Source organism: Tripterygium wilfordii, chromosome 4, assembly GCF_013401445.1.
Source record: "Tripterygium wilfordii isolate XIE 37 chromosome 4, ASM1340144v1, whole genome shotgun sequence".
In the NCBI taxonomy this organism is placed as follows: domain Eukaryota; kingdom Viridiplantae; phylum Streptophyta; class Magnoliopsida; order Celastrales; family Celastraceae; genus Tripterygium; species Tripterygium wilfordii.
This window is the reverse complement of record NC_052235.1, coordinates 16,016,688-16,034,869: the sequence shown is the minus strand read 5'-3', so window position 1 is coordinate 16,034,869 and position 18,182 is coordinate 16,016,688. Positions and strand designations below refer to the sequence as shown.

At 37.2% G+C, this 18,182-nt stretch overlaps 2 protein-coding genes across 7 annotated transcripts; both read right to left on the bottom strand.

The window, feature by feature from the left end:
- Positions 1 to 3,722: 3,722 nt before the first annotated feature.
- On the bottom strand, positions 3,723 to 7,695 carry LOC119995863. 6 transcript variants are annotated; one of them, XM_038842323.1, is made up of 6 exons: positions 7,484 to 7,695; positions 6,104 to 6,531; positions 5,241 to 5,905; positions 4,374 to 4,418; positions 4,155 to 4,249; positions 3,723 to 3,897 (listed from the first exon to the last, which is right to left on the bottom strand). In XM_038842323.1, the coding sequence occupies exons 2-4, from the start codon at positions 6,503 to 6,505 to the stop codon at positions 4,376 to 4,378; spliced, it is 1,110 nt and encodes a 369-aa protein (XP_038698251.1). In that variant the 5' UTR covers positions 6,506 to 6,531; positions 7,484 to 7,695; the 3' UTR covers positions 3,723 to 3,897; positions 4,155 to 4,249; positions 4,374 to 4,375. The 6 variants fall into 6 exon arrangements, with proteins under 6 accessions (XP_038698251.1, XP_038698253.1, XP_038698252.1 ...); XM_038842325.1 differs by lacking the exon at positions 3,723 to 3,897 and having other exon boundaries at positions 3,997 to 4,249; positions 4,374 to 4,584; XM_038842324.1 differs by lacking the exon at positions 3,723 to 3,897 and having other exon boundaries at positions 3,997 to 4,249; positions 4,374 to 4,471.
- A 2,032-nt stretch (positions 7,696 to 9,727) lies between these two features.
- Positions 9,728 to 15,429, bottom strand: LOC119997962 (protein arginine N-methyltransferase PRMT10-like). The gene is made up of 7 exons (XM_038845208.1): positions 15,069 to 15,429; positions 14,485 to 14,677; positions 14,115 to 14,220; positions 12,391 to 12,580; positions 11,549 to 11,734; positions 11,371 to 11,454; positions 9,728 to 10,211 (listed from the first exon to the last, which is right to left on the bottom strand). The coding sequence occupies exons 1-7, from the start codon at positions 15,282 to 15,284 to the stop codon at positions 10,035 to 10,037; spliced, it is 1,152 nt and encodes a 383-aa protein (XP_038701136.1). The 5' UTR covers positions 15,285 to 15,429; the 3' UTR covers positions 9,728 to 10,034.
- Positions 15,430 to 18,182: the final 2,753 nt, after the last annotated feature.

Sequence of the window (18,182 nt, the reverse complement as noted above, 5' to 3'; positions counted from 1 at the left end):
TATGATCTACTCCTAATTCTCTAAAGTCTAATCAACGCATGCTACAGTTGTTTCAATTGTTCAAAATTTGTACATTAAAATCACACGACAACATGTTTCGTATATATATATATATAAATGGTTTGGTTATTTTGCAGCCAGTTAAGAATTAAGATTGGGAAACCCCATGGAAGCTGCACACACATACGTACATACATAAATACATAGATCACTTAATGCTTTGTGAAGTCGATAGTAGTATAATTCATAGACTTTTTAAACAAGAAGTGTAGGGGGATGGTATTTAAGTATAAATTTTGGACTGCTATATATAAATCCAAACATTCTTTAGATAATTAAACAAACGATTTTCATGGGAAAATGCATTAATGGAAAGAAGAGGGGCACCCAAATCACAATCAGCGAGCATTGTGTTACTACAAACTACATTTTTTAAACCAAACAAAAAGCAACCCCGAAATTAAAGGACATTCGCAGTACCCAATACACATGGAAACTAACAATTATCTGTCTTATGAACCAAACAAACTTGTACTGTGATCGATACAGCATGCAATGCAAATGCAACACAACACAACCCTTTATGGGGTTTGGGGCTACCTCTATCACTGTCATTAATTCCAATTACTTAACAATCAAATTACCTTTTGGGATCTTCTATGTAAATATCTACCCACCCAGTACCCTAGCAAATCAAGGAATTAAGGGAACTTTAATAGTCCCCAAAGAAAGGCATGCGGCCCTCCCTTATGAGCTCTTTCTTTTCTGCTCTCTCGTTTATTTTTAGCTTTTGTTCATAGGAATCAAAGACAGAGCATGCCATGTCATGTGATTGTATCCTTAATTACCATCTTACCAACCCTTGGAGGTTAGATCAAGATTTCACGGACAACCTAGCTCCTATCTCTTTTTCTCATATTTGGAGAGAAGCTAATAGTGTGGCCGACTTCTTGGCAAAGAAAGGTGTTCAAAGCACGGGTCTTAATGTAGCATGGTTTCTTGAGCTATAATTGTTTGGTATATGTTTGTATCTGGTTGTCCAGGTTCAGTAGTTAAGGATGGGTGTTGTTGGTGGGTTCTCTTTGTAGAGGTGGTAATTTCATCAACCTCGGGTTGTTTTTGAGTCTGGTTTTTGGTGGTTGTTCTTCTCTCCCCCTTTTTTATCATAATAAAATCTCTCCGATTTATCAGAAAAAAAAAGTACATTAATCTTGGATGTCGTGTCATCATTTAATTTTGAATTACAAGTCGTATAATGTAAGAGATAAGTACAACCCTTTGATTGACGTACTATTCATGATCGATCCTTCATGGGAATCACCAATACCAATATTAATTAATTTTTCTATTGCTTTAATTAAGCTTCTTATTAACTAATTAATTATTACTGTAATGTATGTCTTAATCTTAGTATCTATAATATCGGGGAGCATTGTCTTTGTCTCCCTTACCTTACTAAACGACAAATAAAACACTCCAAATACAGAAGCTAGCTATTTACGTGCTTTTCAAAATTTTACTTAATCCCACGGTCCCACTTAATTATATTTAATTATTTTATATTGTATCGAGGAATGTGTTCATGTGACATACTTAACGTGCGAGCATTGGGATGTAAAAGGTCCGTAAGGTAAATCCAATCAAATTAGTTTGCATATATACATGTATGCATGCATGAGGGAAAATGATCGAGAAGGTTAAAAGTAATATATATGAATGAAGCGATAAGCTTAAATTTTGTTGGTCTAAGTCTAAGATGGTGTTCTAGTGTACGTACGTTCAAGATCAAAACAACAACGTACTTTTGGGCTTCAAATGGATTGCTCTCTTGATCAGACTTCAAATGATAGAAGAAAGTAACGCACGCAAGTGAATTAATTATTTATTTGTGTGTGTATATAAGTCAATGATCAATCAATTAATAATAAAGAAGCCACGAACTCCCAACTTGTTTAGTTAATTTAGATAGATATTTGTAGATGCCACATATTGAGATAATTAATTAGATATGGTTGAGATCACATGATGTGTCCCATGTTAATGTGTGTTCTTTGAGTTTGTATTTATCAAGTAATTAAGTAATATATATATATATATAACTTGATTACATGCGAATTAATGTGATTACATGCATCATATATTATGCATACAGTATTTAACTTGATTATTTAAATTATGATTAGGATTCCAGCGAACATAAAAAGACAATAATATTACTGACAAAAGAATTCAAGTTGGACAGCACATATGATATACTCCATTGAAATAGCTAGGTAATATAATATAAGTCTATATGATTAATATATAGGTTACTAAGTAGCCTTGGCTGGCGTAGCTAGCTAGTAAATGCGTAATCGATCAAGACCCTGCATTAATTAATTTAATCCCTTATATATGTCTCCTATTTACGCACTCATGCCAAAGCTATTGACTATTGAGCTGGCTAATGTCTCCTCTTTCTCTCTTAACATGATTGGTTAATTCATTTTTCATGCCTTAATCAGCGGATGCATGGCGGCACTTGATTGTCTGTTTGTATATATATACATGTGTGCGTATTATTCTTCTTCTAATATACATGTACATATAAATTAGTTTTGAAGGCTGGAAGAGAGGATTAATTTACTAGTCTGAAATTGAATTGATTGAAAACAATGTATAGGCATATATGCAGAGTGAGTCAAACATCTTGAAGCACATCATATGGTGCGATGGGGATCTTGTCTAACAAATCAGGGACAACACACGATAACAACTGTAAGAGTTCTAAATGTAAAGCTAAACAACTTTCGTTCACAAAATTTTCACATTGGACGGAGTTGGAAATATACACAAACTCTATCAATATATAATATAATATATGGAGATATTGGTTACAGAAATTGAATCCATGATGTTTAGGTTGCAATGAAACACAAAAATTTGGAGTTGTAAGGGTACCCATTTCATGAAAAAAAAAATCCAAACAAACAAACAAACACCGATGAAAGCAATTAATTGGAAAAGAAAAATGGTATGGAGAATTGATATGAGGGACAAAATAAATCTCCTGTCTCAAAGAAGAGGCATCATCACATGGGAATATGGGATGGGATGGGAGTAGCAATCATGCAAATGAGACAAATGGTAGAGGATTTGGTGGAGCCACTAACTCATTCTCATCTCCTCTCCTCTCCTCTCTATCATCAGCTACCTGTTCTTCTTCTTCTCAACTGGAAAGTGAAAAGTGAAAAACTCAAATCATTTTTTTTTTTTTAAAAAAAGGACAACATTAATTTATTAAGAAACTGCGATCAGTGCAGCAGCTCTTGGAAGTTTGTTGGTGATTTTAGTGACAACCACCATCTGACTCTCTCTCTTGCCTTGTTCTTTTCATGTCTTAATTCCTTCAAGATTTTATATTTACAAATTAAGGAAAAACAAGAATCTTTCCATTGTCATGTTGCAAAGTATTTCTTATATCTCAAAAAACAAATCATTATTCCCACACTGAGAAAAGCCAAAAGTATGGACTTGAGACAATTGAGGGAGGAAATATTGGGCTTGCGTACTCCCGAAACCTAGAGCCCCCAGGCATTGCAAAAATAACAATGGCCCAATGGGGCCAGTTTTCTTCTGGTCCTTCCTTCAAGGCATATTCGAGCTGAAGCCTGAAGCTATTTAGGACAACAGGATTGCTTGCATGAAGTTTCAGATTCAGTTTGGAGTGACTGAATAGTGCATAACAAAACTTTTTGTTTATATCACCTTAGCTTTATTATGATAACAAGGTTTGATGGGTTTCAATCTATTATGATAGTATCATAATAGGAAATATACAAAAACTTCTACTTCTCCAAAAATTCTCTGTAGCATGTGTACTATCTGCAGAAATTTCCACTTGCCTTTGCTCACTTCCTAAATTGGAACATTAAAAGTCATTTAAATGAGAATTCATGGTTTAAGATTAGCTACATCAATAGTAACACAAGATTCATCTAATCGGCTCCACGTCACCACAAAAGATTCATCTAATCGGCTCCTACGTAGCATAAAGTGCTTAAAAATAGCAGTCATTCTGAGAGAACCAATCAGGGAATGTTTACACTCTTGCATGTAATGTAAAACAAGCAAAATACAACACAGGTAAGCTGGCAAAAGATTCAAAACAAAACCTGTCAAGAATCTGCATTTCAACTCATCCTGGGACATCCACAAGATTCTTGTCTTGCATTCTTCAGCAGGAGAGATTTAAAAAGGCTCACAAGGCCTGAAAAGGGAAGAATGCAGCATCGATATAAACAAGCAATATTACTAGATCATCATCATCCACCCTCCAAAAACAGCCACATTTTCAAGACCAATAAAAAGATGGATGGCAAACCATATGATACCTTTAGACATTTGGAACCAATGTGTTCACGCTTCCAGCTTCAGCCCTGGGACAACGCAGGGGAAGCATTAGCAATGTCCCCAGATGGAACTGATAGCACTGTCAAATGATACCGAGAATATCAAGTTACACCAGTATAAGTTCCACAAGGTAATCATATGAGAAAAGAAAGCATCAAACAGCTCTCTTACTGCTCAGGGGATTACCAAAAACTGTGAACAAAAAGAGAGAATGCATAAATGACAAACTTAACGGAGTGTCGTAAATCACAATAACCTCATGCCTCCAGAGACAAAAGCATTAAAGATCCAAAGGGTTCAAATGCCAATAGAAAGTTCACATGGCGCATGCACATGCTTAGTAGTTACATACCATCATCAACACTAGAGGAAGATTAGAAAAGACGATATCATATTTTAGAGCGGTTGGTAAAAACATGGCGCTTTCTGATTCAAATGTATCAATCATTCATTAGCAGTACTACAGTGCCACTAATATTCATTGCCTTGTAGACTTCAAGCTTTACTTGTTTCCTTCTAGGCCAATTTACAAAATCAAAAGTAAAGAATTAAACGACACTTATTCTGCATCTTACAACGGAACTAAATAGTTATAACAAATGTTTGCCAAACTTTACACTACAATGAAACAATGCAGTCAACGGGTAAAAAAAAAGGGTCCAGTGTCCTGTCATCTACTAGGAATGATGTTATCTGCAGAAACCAAATTTCTAAGCTCCATCAAATGTTCATCATTTGATATATGAAGTGAAAGTCGAAGATCTGTTACTAATTCTTCCTGTTCCCAACTTAAAGGTCCCGATGCATGTAATGCCTCTATAGTGCAACGGTATGCATGCAACTCTAACCTATGGATTTCAGCTGCTACTCCCTCGTGTTTGGGAAGGAGACAATTTCCTTCCTCGTATCCTAACTGGCAAGAAGATTCAGCATCACTACTTAGAACATCTACATCTTCGGTAAAACCTGCAAATTCACGACGAGGAAACTTATAGGAAGCATTGCTAGTGATGCTACAACTACCAACAGAGCAAGTAATACTATCAGCATCATTTGATTCTAGGTTAGCGTGAAACAAACACCCAGCAGTGCCGGTTGGGTTTTTCCTTGCAGGATCTACTTCAGAAAACCCAGTTGTTCTCTTGTCAAAGAAAGAACGCATGCATTTTTCATCGAACATTTCTCTAGGGAAAGCAACTGCCTCTACATTTGCATGTAATGTGGGTTGAGTTATGCAGGCCAATCGGTACAACCTGCACTCTTGCTCAATTTTTCGCGGAGCTTCTGCACTTGGTTCGGCTTGAGAATGGCGGGGAGGTGACCTTCTCTTCAGAGACTTGCATAAACCAATATTATTTACCTCAAAATTTACTTCACTGTTGTTATGAAAGTGATTATTTTTTGTACGTGAATTAACTCTTGCGTTCATCTGCTTAAATCGGGCTCTCAAAGTAGGATTTTTTTCAAGAGTTACAATATCATTACGTTTCCCATCTTCGCAATTGCCATGACCCTGCAGGAACATACAAAATAATGTAAGTTATACTTTACAAAACCAACATAAAAAACATTCAGCAGAACTATTGTCAGGCAGGCACATTTGCATATGGACAAGCGCTTCAAAAAACTACAATGAGTTTAACATATATATACATGACTCGGAAGATAAGAAAAGACACTTTCAATGAAGTGACAATAGATGGGAAGCTACCTTTCCGATTGCAATCCATTTGTTATTTTGCCAAGATTGTCTCGTCCGGATGTCAAATTTGCCAACTTTTAATTCCAAAGAGGATCCAAGTAGCCTGACCAAATAATTAGTTTTCCCCAAAACACTTAAAACTGCTGCCATTTTCCAGGAAAAGTTGTCAAACACTTCTACGACATCTGAAGGAAACGGTCTTTCGGAAACTTCCAACAGAGGAGGGCGAGGCCTAATGATGTTCCCTGATACCCTCTCCATAGTAGTTTCATCAGCAGCTCCAACATGGCCATCATACTTCACTGTATAATTTTTACCATTGCCATTGATTATTTCAGCACATCTCCATGAGCCCGATGGCACATCTTTTTTGCTCTGTACTTCTACTTTAGTTCCTTTCTTAAATCTCATTGTTGGTATTGCACTATTCACAAATTCTGCAGCAGGAAAACTATAGTTGAATGAAATAATCAACATAGGAAATAGATTGGAACAAGATATGAATATGCAATCAATCAAACTCTAAAATGAATTGTGGAGAGCTTTTTTATGACAAAGCAAGGGGATGGGGGAAGAGGTGAAGCGAAGAAACAATAATATTCTGTCATTGGATAGAAACAAAAGTTTGGTAACCAAAACGTAATCCATAGAAAATGAAAAAAAAAAACTAGTTCAGAAGATATGTAAATGGAAGAGGAATTAATTAGCATCTGCATATCACATTTTCAGAAGGCCGATCAAGGCCCTTTATTTGATAGAAACGAAAAGTTGAGAATGATTGATTGGACTGAATTTCAGTTAATAGGAAAGGAAAAATATATCAATTAAGTTGCACAGCCGCATTCAGTCAAGCGAAGCTATTGGATTTAAATCCTGAAAACGTTTATTTTTCTTGATCTTAATCAAACAGAAAGAAGGACATGAAATCAAGCCATCATTTGCAGGTGCAACCACACAATAATAATATGACAAAAGCAGGTTTGGCTACTGAGAAAATGCAGGAACAAGACACAAATCAGAATTATGATTGTTCTTTTCTGTACGTTTCTAACGGAACAAGATCAAATAATCTAAATGCAACTTCGTCACTGAGTTCAATTTCTTATCTTTCCTTACAATCTTTTTTTTCCCCCTCTCTTTTAATCCTCAAAACAAGCAAGCCCAAGAGAGAACACAGAAACCGAACAAATTCCCTTCTTTTTCTTCCATTATCTCAGCAACCAAGCAGAGGTTCAAGAGATAAGGATTGACTCAACTAGTGATTTCAAGCTCCGGCAAAACACCCACTAATCCAGAAACAACAACGTCAAAAAAAGCGCATGAAAGTGAATAAAAAATACGAAATTGATCGCCAAGAGAAGATAAAAAGGAGGAAAAAGGGACACTAACCTTGTTAATCGATTGTGTTTGAGATAATCAAGGTCGTCGTAGTAGTTGGTGAATATTTGCTCTGATTATTATTTGCTTAATAATCGACGAATATTTTTGGTGTGATTTCTTTTCTTTCTGGGTAGGATTAAGTTGCCAACTGCCAAAGAATACCTTGTTTGGGTGGGGATTACCGGATTAACTCTTCCCTGTTATTGTGTGTACTCTCCTCTCTGTGCACCCTTCCCTAATTCTTTTTTTTCTTTCTATTTCTATTCAATTATTTCTTCATTTTATTTGTTTATTTTTTTTTAGTATGGGCCCAGTACAATTTTCTAGCCAAGCACATGAAAAATGCATGTGAGTTAATTTCTCCGGAGAAGATTAAATCTTGATGAACATTATTTGCACCCCGTTTTTCATTAAATACACCCTATTAATCCTTTAAAATCATACTAGAGTGGGGTGTATTTAATAAAAAATGGGGTGCAAATAATGTTTATCTAAATCTTATGGGAGAGCATGAGTAGCATGCAACACACCAACACCATTATTGGCATATACGAAATACTTATTGAAGTTAGATTTGCCACTTAAATTTTCTGATTAGGTCTTGATTTAATTAATTTACTTCATTATTACTAATTCAAAGATCATATGTAGTCCTTGATTTGAATATCAATGTGATAGATAAGTAAATATATATATATTTAAGTTGATCACACGCCGTGGTTCAAGTCTTGATTGGTGTAATTATTATGATGAATGTTATGCCATGAAATGGTTTGTCTTGTATTCTTCTTCTTTTTGTATGTGGCTTGTCTCGTCTTGTATTCTTCCATATAATAAATTGAATTTCAAGTTTAGAATTTAACATTTGATAGAGAGAGTCAGAGTGGGAATGTGCATATACTATATACTTATATATATAGATATAGTCAGTTTCCAAGTGACCAAAAGGGTCAAACCTCCTTCACTTGATGAGAAATTCAGCGGCAGCCACAAATTGTACTACTTTGACTACATAATGTTGAACATTTCAACAGCCAACAGGCATGTGTATTGTGATTCAATTATATATATTGTCATGAAGTTTATCCGAAATACCATTATAATTTATTGTTTCCTTCGTGTATGTCTCCTTTAAGAGGAATTTAAAGGTTTGTTAGACAAACAAGGTAAAGGAATAACTGTAAAACAAACATTACACCAAATACAGAGCAGAGCAAAGCAAAGCGTTAACCCTGCGTCCATTTTAGATTACCTTTATTCACGTTTGTCTGCTGCTATGGAGTCTCTGTTTTCTCATGATAGTTTCGTGATAAGTGTGGCAGATCACGTTTGCTACTCAATGACTGTCTTTCGAGTTTGAATATAACACATAATATAACATGTGCATGCATATACAAATTGATCACACAAATGCCTTCAACATGTATCCATTCAGCATCCGCATGTATGTATATTACATATTTGAAGAAGCGAGACTCCATAGATATTTAACGAATTACAGAATTGCATGGACTTATGCCACATTTTTACCTGGGTGGAGTGGGTAAGAGAAGAACCAGAGAATCAAAGCACAGACAAGTAGAATGAGAGGGATAAAGTGTATGGCTCTCTCCCCTTGCGACTTTTGGATATCCTTTTTGGAACCATCAGGCAACGTAGTGTTGTACATTGGCAGGTCAGGGGAAGCTGCCACTTTCACAGGAGAGACCAAAGAAGCCAGTGGTGATAAATTCACCGAGAACTCATCACAAAAGCCTCGGGAAGTGCTTGAGGGTCGATGCATCTTGACTGGAACTAAGAACGCAACACCAGAAAGCAGACACAAGAAAACCAAAATCAAGGACAAACTTGAAGCAGGCAGGCTTTATAGAAGATCTGAGCCAGCGACGAAAAAAAATTTCTTCCCAAGATGAAATATTTCGCATTGAAGGGATCTTTTAAAGCCTCAAGTAAAGGAGAAAGAACTTTGCTTTCAGAACCAGTAACGTTGTAATGATAAAGTTAAAGAAAGAGCTTTGGTCTTGGACTTTATACAAGATAATGTAGATTTCACGAGTCTCAGACAAGTTGAGATGCCAGCTCGTAACAGAAGCAACTTCTAATGTACCCAAATGTATTCATGCATGTGCAGCAGCTACAGAAAAGTCAAAAGGATCTTTCTTTTTTCACTATTTCCTATGAATAGCTATTGTTAATAATCCAATCAGTAGCTATGACATGTTAAATAAATCCTAAAGCACGAGAAAAAGGTTGTAAGAAATATTTCAATATAGCTATAATCATCTCACCTTCAAAAATTGATCATACCAAGTGCATTTCAAGCTGTAGTTACCTCTGTGTGATTTTGTAAAATTGTTGCAAACACAGCAACCAAGTAAGATACCTGATTCAACAAGCAAGAAAAAAGCCAAACTCACTATAACAAATAAAACCACTTACCGCCCCCAGAACTTTGGAGGTACAAGCATACTATTTTCACAGTTGATGTAACACCGAGGATCTAAAATATGTAACTTGGGTGTCGTTAAAATTCCCAAAAACATGTGATCTAGCTGCTTCCTCATTCTATATGGAATTTTTTGCTGAATGGTGGCATTGGTGTGCCAGAAGACATTCTGATCTTACAGCCAAGCTCAACTTCCATCAATCTATGATTTTCTTTAGCACGATCCATCGCAAACACTATGTCCAAGTCGTCCCCTTCGCTAACATGAATAGGAGGATTCAAAAGGAAGACCTGTATTGTAAAAAAAAAATAGAACAGGTCATCATCGTTTAACAGTTTCGCATGGAACAATACACGCTTCATCCATGGTAAACAGGTTTGAAGCATCTTCCAACACCAGAACAATTTATGAAAGAAAAATCAACCAAAAAATGTCGGAAGCAAAAGGGTTTTATAAGTTATATGGCACAGAAGCGGCCTTGTACAACCTTGCGACCATGTAATTTCATCATTGAACAAAAATCATACGAAACCCAGGCCAGATGCGCTAACGCGCAACTCCTTCGGACCCTGCGGACCCTTGCTTGTTGGTATGGGGATTCTTCTTACTATAGTATCGACAGAGGCTACTGGACCGTGGCTTCAACGGCAGGAGGTTATAGGAATGAAGGTTGCTATAGACTATTCACCCGATTCTGCTTTCACCATGACACTAGTTAGAAAGAACTTGAGAAGCAAGCTGAGAGGTCTCGTAACTCGATTTGAGTCTATCTCCCTCGAGATCGGGAGATTGGTTGAGCGGTCACGTATGCAATCTCGAGGTTTTAGTCAATTAGCGATTACACTGCGAAATCAGCAACTTGTGTTGAGTAGGGGAAAGTGCTCGGTGATGCGCGGATATCAGAAGGAAAACGTCCGCTACACTTGAGTCCGTTAGCAAGTGGATTGCACGCCCATTTGAGAGGTGGGAAGGAAAGAGCTTCGGCAGTTCCATCAACAGTCAATATAGGAAGCAAGGTCAAGCGAAGAAGGAAGGGAAGGAGTGGTTGGTCACCTAGTCAGTGGTAGCGTGGAGATCTACCTCCCACTAATACATTTTTGTTACCGAGAGATATATTGGCGGCTGCGGATTATTTGATTGGAATGAAATTTGGAATGGGCACGCTTGATGATATGAATCATTTAAAAAATAAGCGTATTCGTTCGGTTGCGGATCTCTTACAAGATCAATTTGGATTGGCTTTGGTTCGTTTAGAAAATACCATACAAATCACTAGCCTAAACTTTGGAAGAGTACACTAGTACAGCCATTGAGCCATATAGTCAGGAGGTGGTTAAACCATAATACTAGATGATAAAAACTAACCCCAATACTAGCTTCACTGAACTTAAGACTTTCTATTTGAAAACTTAGTTGTCTTCTAAAATACAGTGTTTCAGAAATACAGACCTGCTGCCCCCAATGGGTGCTATCCTCTGTACTAGGAGCGGTTGTCAACTCAATGTCTTGCTGAGAAGGATCTTCTTTTCTCCCCTAGCATTCAAAAACATGAATAACAGTTAAAGTCCATTCAGAAGCAAATACTTGAAATTCATGTCAACAATACAGGTACTTAAGATCAGCTTACTCGAAAATGGACGTCAAACCATCCCCCAAATCCACAGAGCCTTGTGTTTGGTAAGGTGATTATCGAGGTAAGGTTTGCTCTGACATTAAGCACGTCTGCCACAGTGGCAGTGAGGCAATCAATTTCCTTTATAATGGCAGCTGCCCCTATAACTTGATGTGGATGAAGGTTGTTCCACAATGATGTCTACAGGCCAGATAACAAAGATTTTTAAAATATAGGACATTGCAAATGGAGAGAGCATGCTCGAGCATAAATTAAAGCTCAAATTGAAAACCTTCTATGATCTATATTATCTGATAAAAGGAAAGCAGTAATAAGGCTAAGCAAGTTTATAGCTGGGTAAAGCAACAGCCAAAGCAAGTAGATGACGATCAATATAGAAACAACCCTAGAACCAGAACAAAATGTTCATAGATTCCGGCACCCAATGTCCTAGAATTACAGATATTGTGTTACAATAAGATTTATCCGAAATAAAAAAAAACAACTATAACCTAGGGCAGATCGAATCAAATACAAGCATGACATAGGCAAGTTATATGAATCAATGTAAACACACTTTTCAGGAACTCGGCTATGCCAGACCACAATGTGACAAAACTTCCAACACATCACAGGAATGTTTGAACTGAGTAGTTGCACGGCAATGAATATATACCCAACAGAAGTATTTGTTTCAAAATGGATACAATTATATTTTAGGTTTACATAGAACTAGTGTTTCCAATATGATTTATGTAGCACCAAAGAGGAAAGTAGAGAAAAACATCATTGGTTGCATGAAAAAACCAAAAAAAAAACAAATTGGTATAGAAGAAACCACTAAACTGATGAAATACCTGCAGATAATATCTCCGCTGCTCTTCGTCAAAGTGATTTGTCAAAACACTCATATCAACTCCATACGAAGTTTTGGTGTCATCTACAAAACCATACCAGTCATCCATGGCTCCTTCATACTCAGTCCACTTTTTATCCACCAAACCAGATCTGATTGGTGCCAACCACATGCGAGCATGACTAGGATACCTGTAAGATAGAAGCTTGTTTAGTTAACTATTTAGTTTACAAGAAGCTATTAACAAATGATAACAAAAGCAATTGATTAACTTAATTTCCATTTCATAGCTTGGAACCAGCTCAAATGGAGTATATACCTAAGGCCCACCCTCTCCAACTCTAGATCATTTGGGTCAATGCTTAAGGGCCTCACATTGATTAACTTAAGACAACATCAAAAGACTGAATAGATGTGAATTAACTACCACGCCCATGGAACCCTCCAATAAGTCTCTCAGAATTGGCTCTGTATTAATGGATTCTCATCCATACATAATGAATTGGCGTGGTATATTCATATTATAACATATGAGCCGACATCCGTTACGGTCGTCATTCGAGTCAAAGAATCTCCGTTCTAGAACCGTACGTAAACATCGGGTTTTCATCAACTTCACATAACATAAAAAAGCTCTTTTCATCATCAAAAACAACCGGATTTCCGACCTCTTGCATTGCTTCAAAATTTATTCTATTTGCGTTCCCTGACCGGAGAAGTTATTTATGGAGGTGAAACTACGTGTTTTTGGGATTTGCGTGCAAACAACAAGGAGCTGGGTCAACTATTCAATCAAATGAGATTGAACATGTTTCCCATCTTCTTCACGAGAAAAAAGTGCAGGAGAAAAATGATAGATCGATTTATTCTGTGTATTTGGTCTCATATCAGATAACATATAATAATAAACCGACACACGTATGATAGCTGCCCGGTTTCTTTGTTCTATTCTAGAAAGTGATTCGTTCTCAACCTCTCTAAAACAAAGTATAGAATACATTTAATGACAGAAAAGAATAAATTTAATAAAAAAATAGAATAAATTTTGAAGAATTAATCCATCATTGACTTAAATAGGCAATTCTAAAAATGATCTCGCATAAATTTAATTCAAAGTCAAAATGAGCAAAAAAATTGGAATGAAAGGCGTCCATTGTCTAATAGATCAAATCCTATTGGACGCATGGACGCAATTGGAAGGCTCCAACTTCTTAACCACCGTAGTTTCTACTCCTACAAATAGTTTATTGTTACTATGGGGTCCCGAAGCACAAGGGGATTTTACCCGCTGGTGTCAATTGATAATTTGAACTTGCTTGCTCTGTTCAATTGCGACATGGGTCGTTGACCTCAAATCCAGTCAAGTAGTGTCCTTCATTCAAACCGGCAACTAAGTGTATTCTAGCCTAGCAGTAGCAGCCTTTATTGCGACAGAGAGAGCTTGCAAGTTGCAACTCAAACATCATTGCGTAGAATGATTTTTTTATTTTAGAATCAGATACTTGTTTGCAACCTTCTTCGATGCATCACCCACTTAACTCATTCTATCATAGGGGCCACATTAGCCATTAATTTCTTTTACACAAAACAGTCAAGTCACTACCAGTTGGTGGTAAATCATAGTACCAGAAAGATAACATATGCATTCCACCTTTCTTGAGTCTTTACCATCATTTAACTAAGGGGATATGTAAACCTATCACAACAGGATATTAAATTACTTACATGACTCCAGTTGGCTTCAGCCAGCGATCACGAGCACATATCACAGAGTCGAACATAGATTCACGAAGAAGAAAGTATCCCATCCACTCCGAGATAATAACATCAACTGGCAATCAACTTAGCTCTTAAGTCAAATTAAGGGCTAGCTTGGAAGTGATTGACGGTGTTTTAAAGAAAGGTGTTTTTTGGGGGGGGGGGGGGGGGTGTTCAGTGAGATGAAGAGTCCTAACACCTTACTTTTAAACACCCTTAATCACCTCAATTCGAGCCAACCCTAAAAGTCATAAACATTTAACATAAAACAAGAACAACAACATAAAAAAGCATCAAATTTACATGGCACCGCACCAAAAAGCGCAATGATACTAACCTTTTTCTGGCAGGGTAACCTCCTCCATCGATCCCTCTATCACCTCAACTACATTCTCAAGGCCATTTGATTTGACAAGCGCACGGGCATGCTCAGCCATCTTGGTTGCTTCCACAGCATAAACCTTCCTTGCACCTGCTTGCGCCGACCAGATTGCCAGAATGCCACTTCCTGTTCCTACATCCAGCACAGTCTTCACCACAGGTTCACCGAATTAGTCAAAACTAACTGAAACAAAGCTAATACACAGATAAATCTAAGTAACGCCCTAGAAACCACTAAAAAGAAGAGAAAATACTTGTCCTGGTATCAAGCGCTGCAAAAGTTCTAGTTTTAGAAGTAATTTCCTGAACTTGTAATAACCCATATTTCATAACTCATCCACCATTGATTTCTTACTGTACAAGCATAGCTAATCGCAATAATACATACCAAGTTCAAGACTTTACTACAGGAAAAAGATTAAACACTTTCAGTCGTCCATCCTCAGTGGCCTAGACTTCCAAAATAAATACTCCCCATCTCTAGCCAGAGCAAGAGAAAATCAGAAAACATGTATCGTGCATAAAGATGTGTAGAGGTACCTTGCCCTGGAAGTGGTGTTTGTTCTTGAAGACGGCGTTGAAGTAAGCGTCCATGCGGACACGATCAGAAAGCATCTCCTTCTGGTGGTAGAGGAAAGCGTAGGTGCAGAAATATTGCGCGAAATCGACTTCCTTGTCGACCAGAGGAGCCGAGCCGCCATTGGTGGGGGCAGTACGGTCGGCGTTTCCAAAGCTTCCCATGGAGCTGTTCCTCATAAGTGAACTGCAGCGCAGCGTTTTTTAGGGGAGTGTCGATAATTAGGGCAGCATAGCATTACCTATTTGGGTTGGTAAGTTGAAGGGGAGGAGGGTTCAGCTGCCATCTGCTCGGTGAAAAAGAATGGGAACCTTTTGCGAGTGGGATTTGGGGGAGGGCCGGTTGACAAGTGAACAGGTTAATAACTTGTTCACTTGTCAACCATCAGATCTAGCAAGATCTAAGGGTGTCCGTTAATTTGACTTTTTTCACCTTCAAGTTAAAAATTGGGGAAACCTTCACTCCTTCCCTATCTCACCATTAACGCCGCATCTTCGTCAAGGCAAGTACTAGAGACACAGAGGTTATCATATATGGCAACAGCCAAGAGGGCTGTCTCTAGAGGGAAGAAGAACTCAACAACATCTCTGGTGCCGTCAAATGTGCTGTCCTAAGGCTGTCTTTGCAGCTTATGCTAGCCCAGTGATTAGGGAGATCTATTGGGAGATGCTGATATGTGTCCCAAAATCGAGATTTCCGACCCATCTCCGGTGTCGTCAAGGGAGCCATCCATTATAGTGCAATCAAAGTGCATGCAACCATCTCTAAATGCACGGAAGCCTGCTTCACTTAATGCCCAATATAACATTATAGTGACATCAAGATGTTGTTTCACAAGTAAATTAAAAATGGGTTGCAGGTTTGGGTTTGTTTTCAATTGGATTTCTTCTTGATTTCCAGTATTTACTACTTGATATGTCCGGCTTTGTCTGTGTGGGTCTATACAAGAAAAGCATCAACGATTGCAGTTCTTAATTTTTGTCTATTCAAGGGAAGAATGGAGGTTTGCCTTTGGTTACTGATTTGGTATTGTATTTCACAGAGTAGATGAATGTGAAAATGCAGATATGGTTGTTTAATCCAGGTTTTTGAAAAAAAAAACTTTAAAAAGGTTAAAAAAAAGATGAAATTAGGGGGCACCGTCAAATCTTGCTCCCCAAGATCTGACGGTGCACAATTGAACAGGTTATTAACCTGTTCAGTTCCTTTGCAAGTAGCACTAGTAGCTTGCTTCCTGTTGACGAAAAAAAAATTTATAAAACGAAAAATAACTGGAACTTTCTGAAAAATTTTCAATTAGAAAACTAAATTCGTTAAAAAGATTAAGATTGATATGAAATATTTTGTAACTTTCTTTTTTAAAAATTATTATTATATTATATGCTTCAAATACTTTGTATCTTATCTTTTTTTTAGAGCCACTTTGGGTTCCTTGAACCCAAAACCGTACCGTCATATGGGATGGAGGCCCAAGTTTTACATCATAAGTATGGAGTTAACTCTATATTGAAAACTCATGTTGACAATAAGAGGTTTGTACTCCCTACTCTTCCTTCCTTATTCTCTCACGACGAGTGTCTTAAAAGAACCGAATCGACTGATTGACCAGTTTTACTATTAATGTGTTAGAAAAACCGACCGATCAATTTTGTAGATAAAAAAATCAAATGTTTTGTCAGTCTTTGGATTTTATACAAAACTGATCAGTTAAAATCCATCGTTATTAATTATATATATATGTTTAATATTTATAGTTAGCTTAAGTTGATAAGTTATTAGTCATATTTGATTATTTGTAGTTAAATAGTTAAGTTATGGTCTTACATTTGGGTTTTTGATACTTTGATCAGGTATGCTTATTGCAAAGTGCAAACTTTGCAGAAATTGCAGGTTATTGAATGTTGATGCTACTTACATTTTAAAGATGACACATCGAATTATTTAAAATACTGATCCACACCCAAGTAGTCTTACATTTTAAAGACGACACACCGAGTTATTTAAAATAACGATCCGCATCCAAGTAGTCTTAGCTATAACTATAAGAAAAAACACAGCGGAAACAACATACAATCAACCATTCCTGAAACAAACATCTTTTTTTGATAAGCTGAAGCAAACATCTTAAGGCCTTAACAAGGTTTGTCAGAGCACATTTATCATTATTTACTTAATGGAACGCCCTTACATATATTTGTTTGGGAATGCTGTGAGGTGTTGTGAGGTGTGGTGTGGTGTGGTGCTGTGAGTTATAAAACTGTGGTGCTATGAGGTGAGTTGGAATGCAAAAAACTATTTGACACATCACTTTTAAAACTGCGGTGCTGTGAGGTGCGTTTGACGTATCTAAATTAGGGCTGTGCAACTGAACCCAAAACCCGGACCGAAACCGGGAACCGGACCGGTCGGTCCGGTTTGGTTTCGGTCTTTGACTTTTTTTGGTCAAACGGTTATTCTAACCGAGAATAACCGATACACATCGGTCCGGTCAACGGATTCATATTTTTTAAACCATGATTAACCGGACCGGACCGGTAGTATACTTATATAATTATATTTAATATTTAATTATATATAATATATTTCATGAATGATATCAATATAATATTATGATATGAATAAATATCTACCATTGATATATCTATCTATTCCAATGTCCAGTTGTCCACCATTAAAATTAAACTTTTAAAATAAGTAATTAAAAATTCTAAAACAAGAAACTGAGAGTTAGGGCACTTCAGTTCATTTGAAAGTTTACAGTCGTATTTTGCGAGACGCCGTCGCAGTGCACAATAGCACAAGTTCGTCACCACTCTTGCTATCCAAGCCACCGGACTAGTCCACACCATCGTCGCTCCTGCTACTCTGTCTCTATTCGCACAGCACAGCGACATAGCCAGTCAGCCACTTAGCTTGCCGTCTTTCCAGTTTCCATCTCTTGTGAACAGGTAGGGTACGTGCCCTTGTTTTTCTTCCTTTTCGTTTATTGGCATCTCTATATTTGAGCTCATGTTTTCTTTGATTTTTGTTCTCCTGTGCAATAAAAGATTGAAGGTTTTCTAAAGCACGATCGCCGC

Bases quoted from the DNA above. Each gene is read 5' to 3' on its own strand.
- LOC119995863 (XM_038842321.1), bottom strand. From the start codon at position 6,505: ATGAGATTTAAGAAAGGAACTAAAGTAGAAGTACAGAGCAAAAAAGAT. The intron at 5,906-6,103 runs GTAGCTTCCCAT...ATGTTCCTGCAG, and splicing joins AATGGATTGCAATCGGAAAG to GGTCATGGCAATTGCGAAGA.
- LOC119997962 (XM_038845208.1), bottom strand. From the start codon at position 15,284: ATGAGGAACAGCTCCATGGGAAGCTTTGGAAACGCCGACCGTACTGCC. The intron at 14,678-15,068 runs GTACCTCTACAC...CCTGTGGTGAAG, and splicing joins AACACCACTTCCAGGGCAAG to ACTGTGCTGGATGTAGGAAC. The intron at 12,581-14,114 runs GTAAGTAATTTA...TCTATCTTACAG, and splicing joins CTGAAGCCAACTGGAGTCAT to GTATCCTAGTCATGCTCGCA.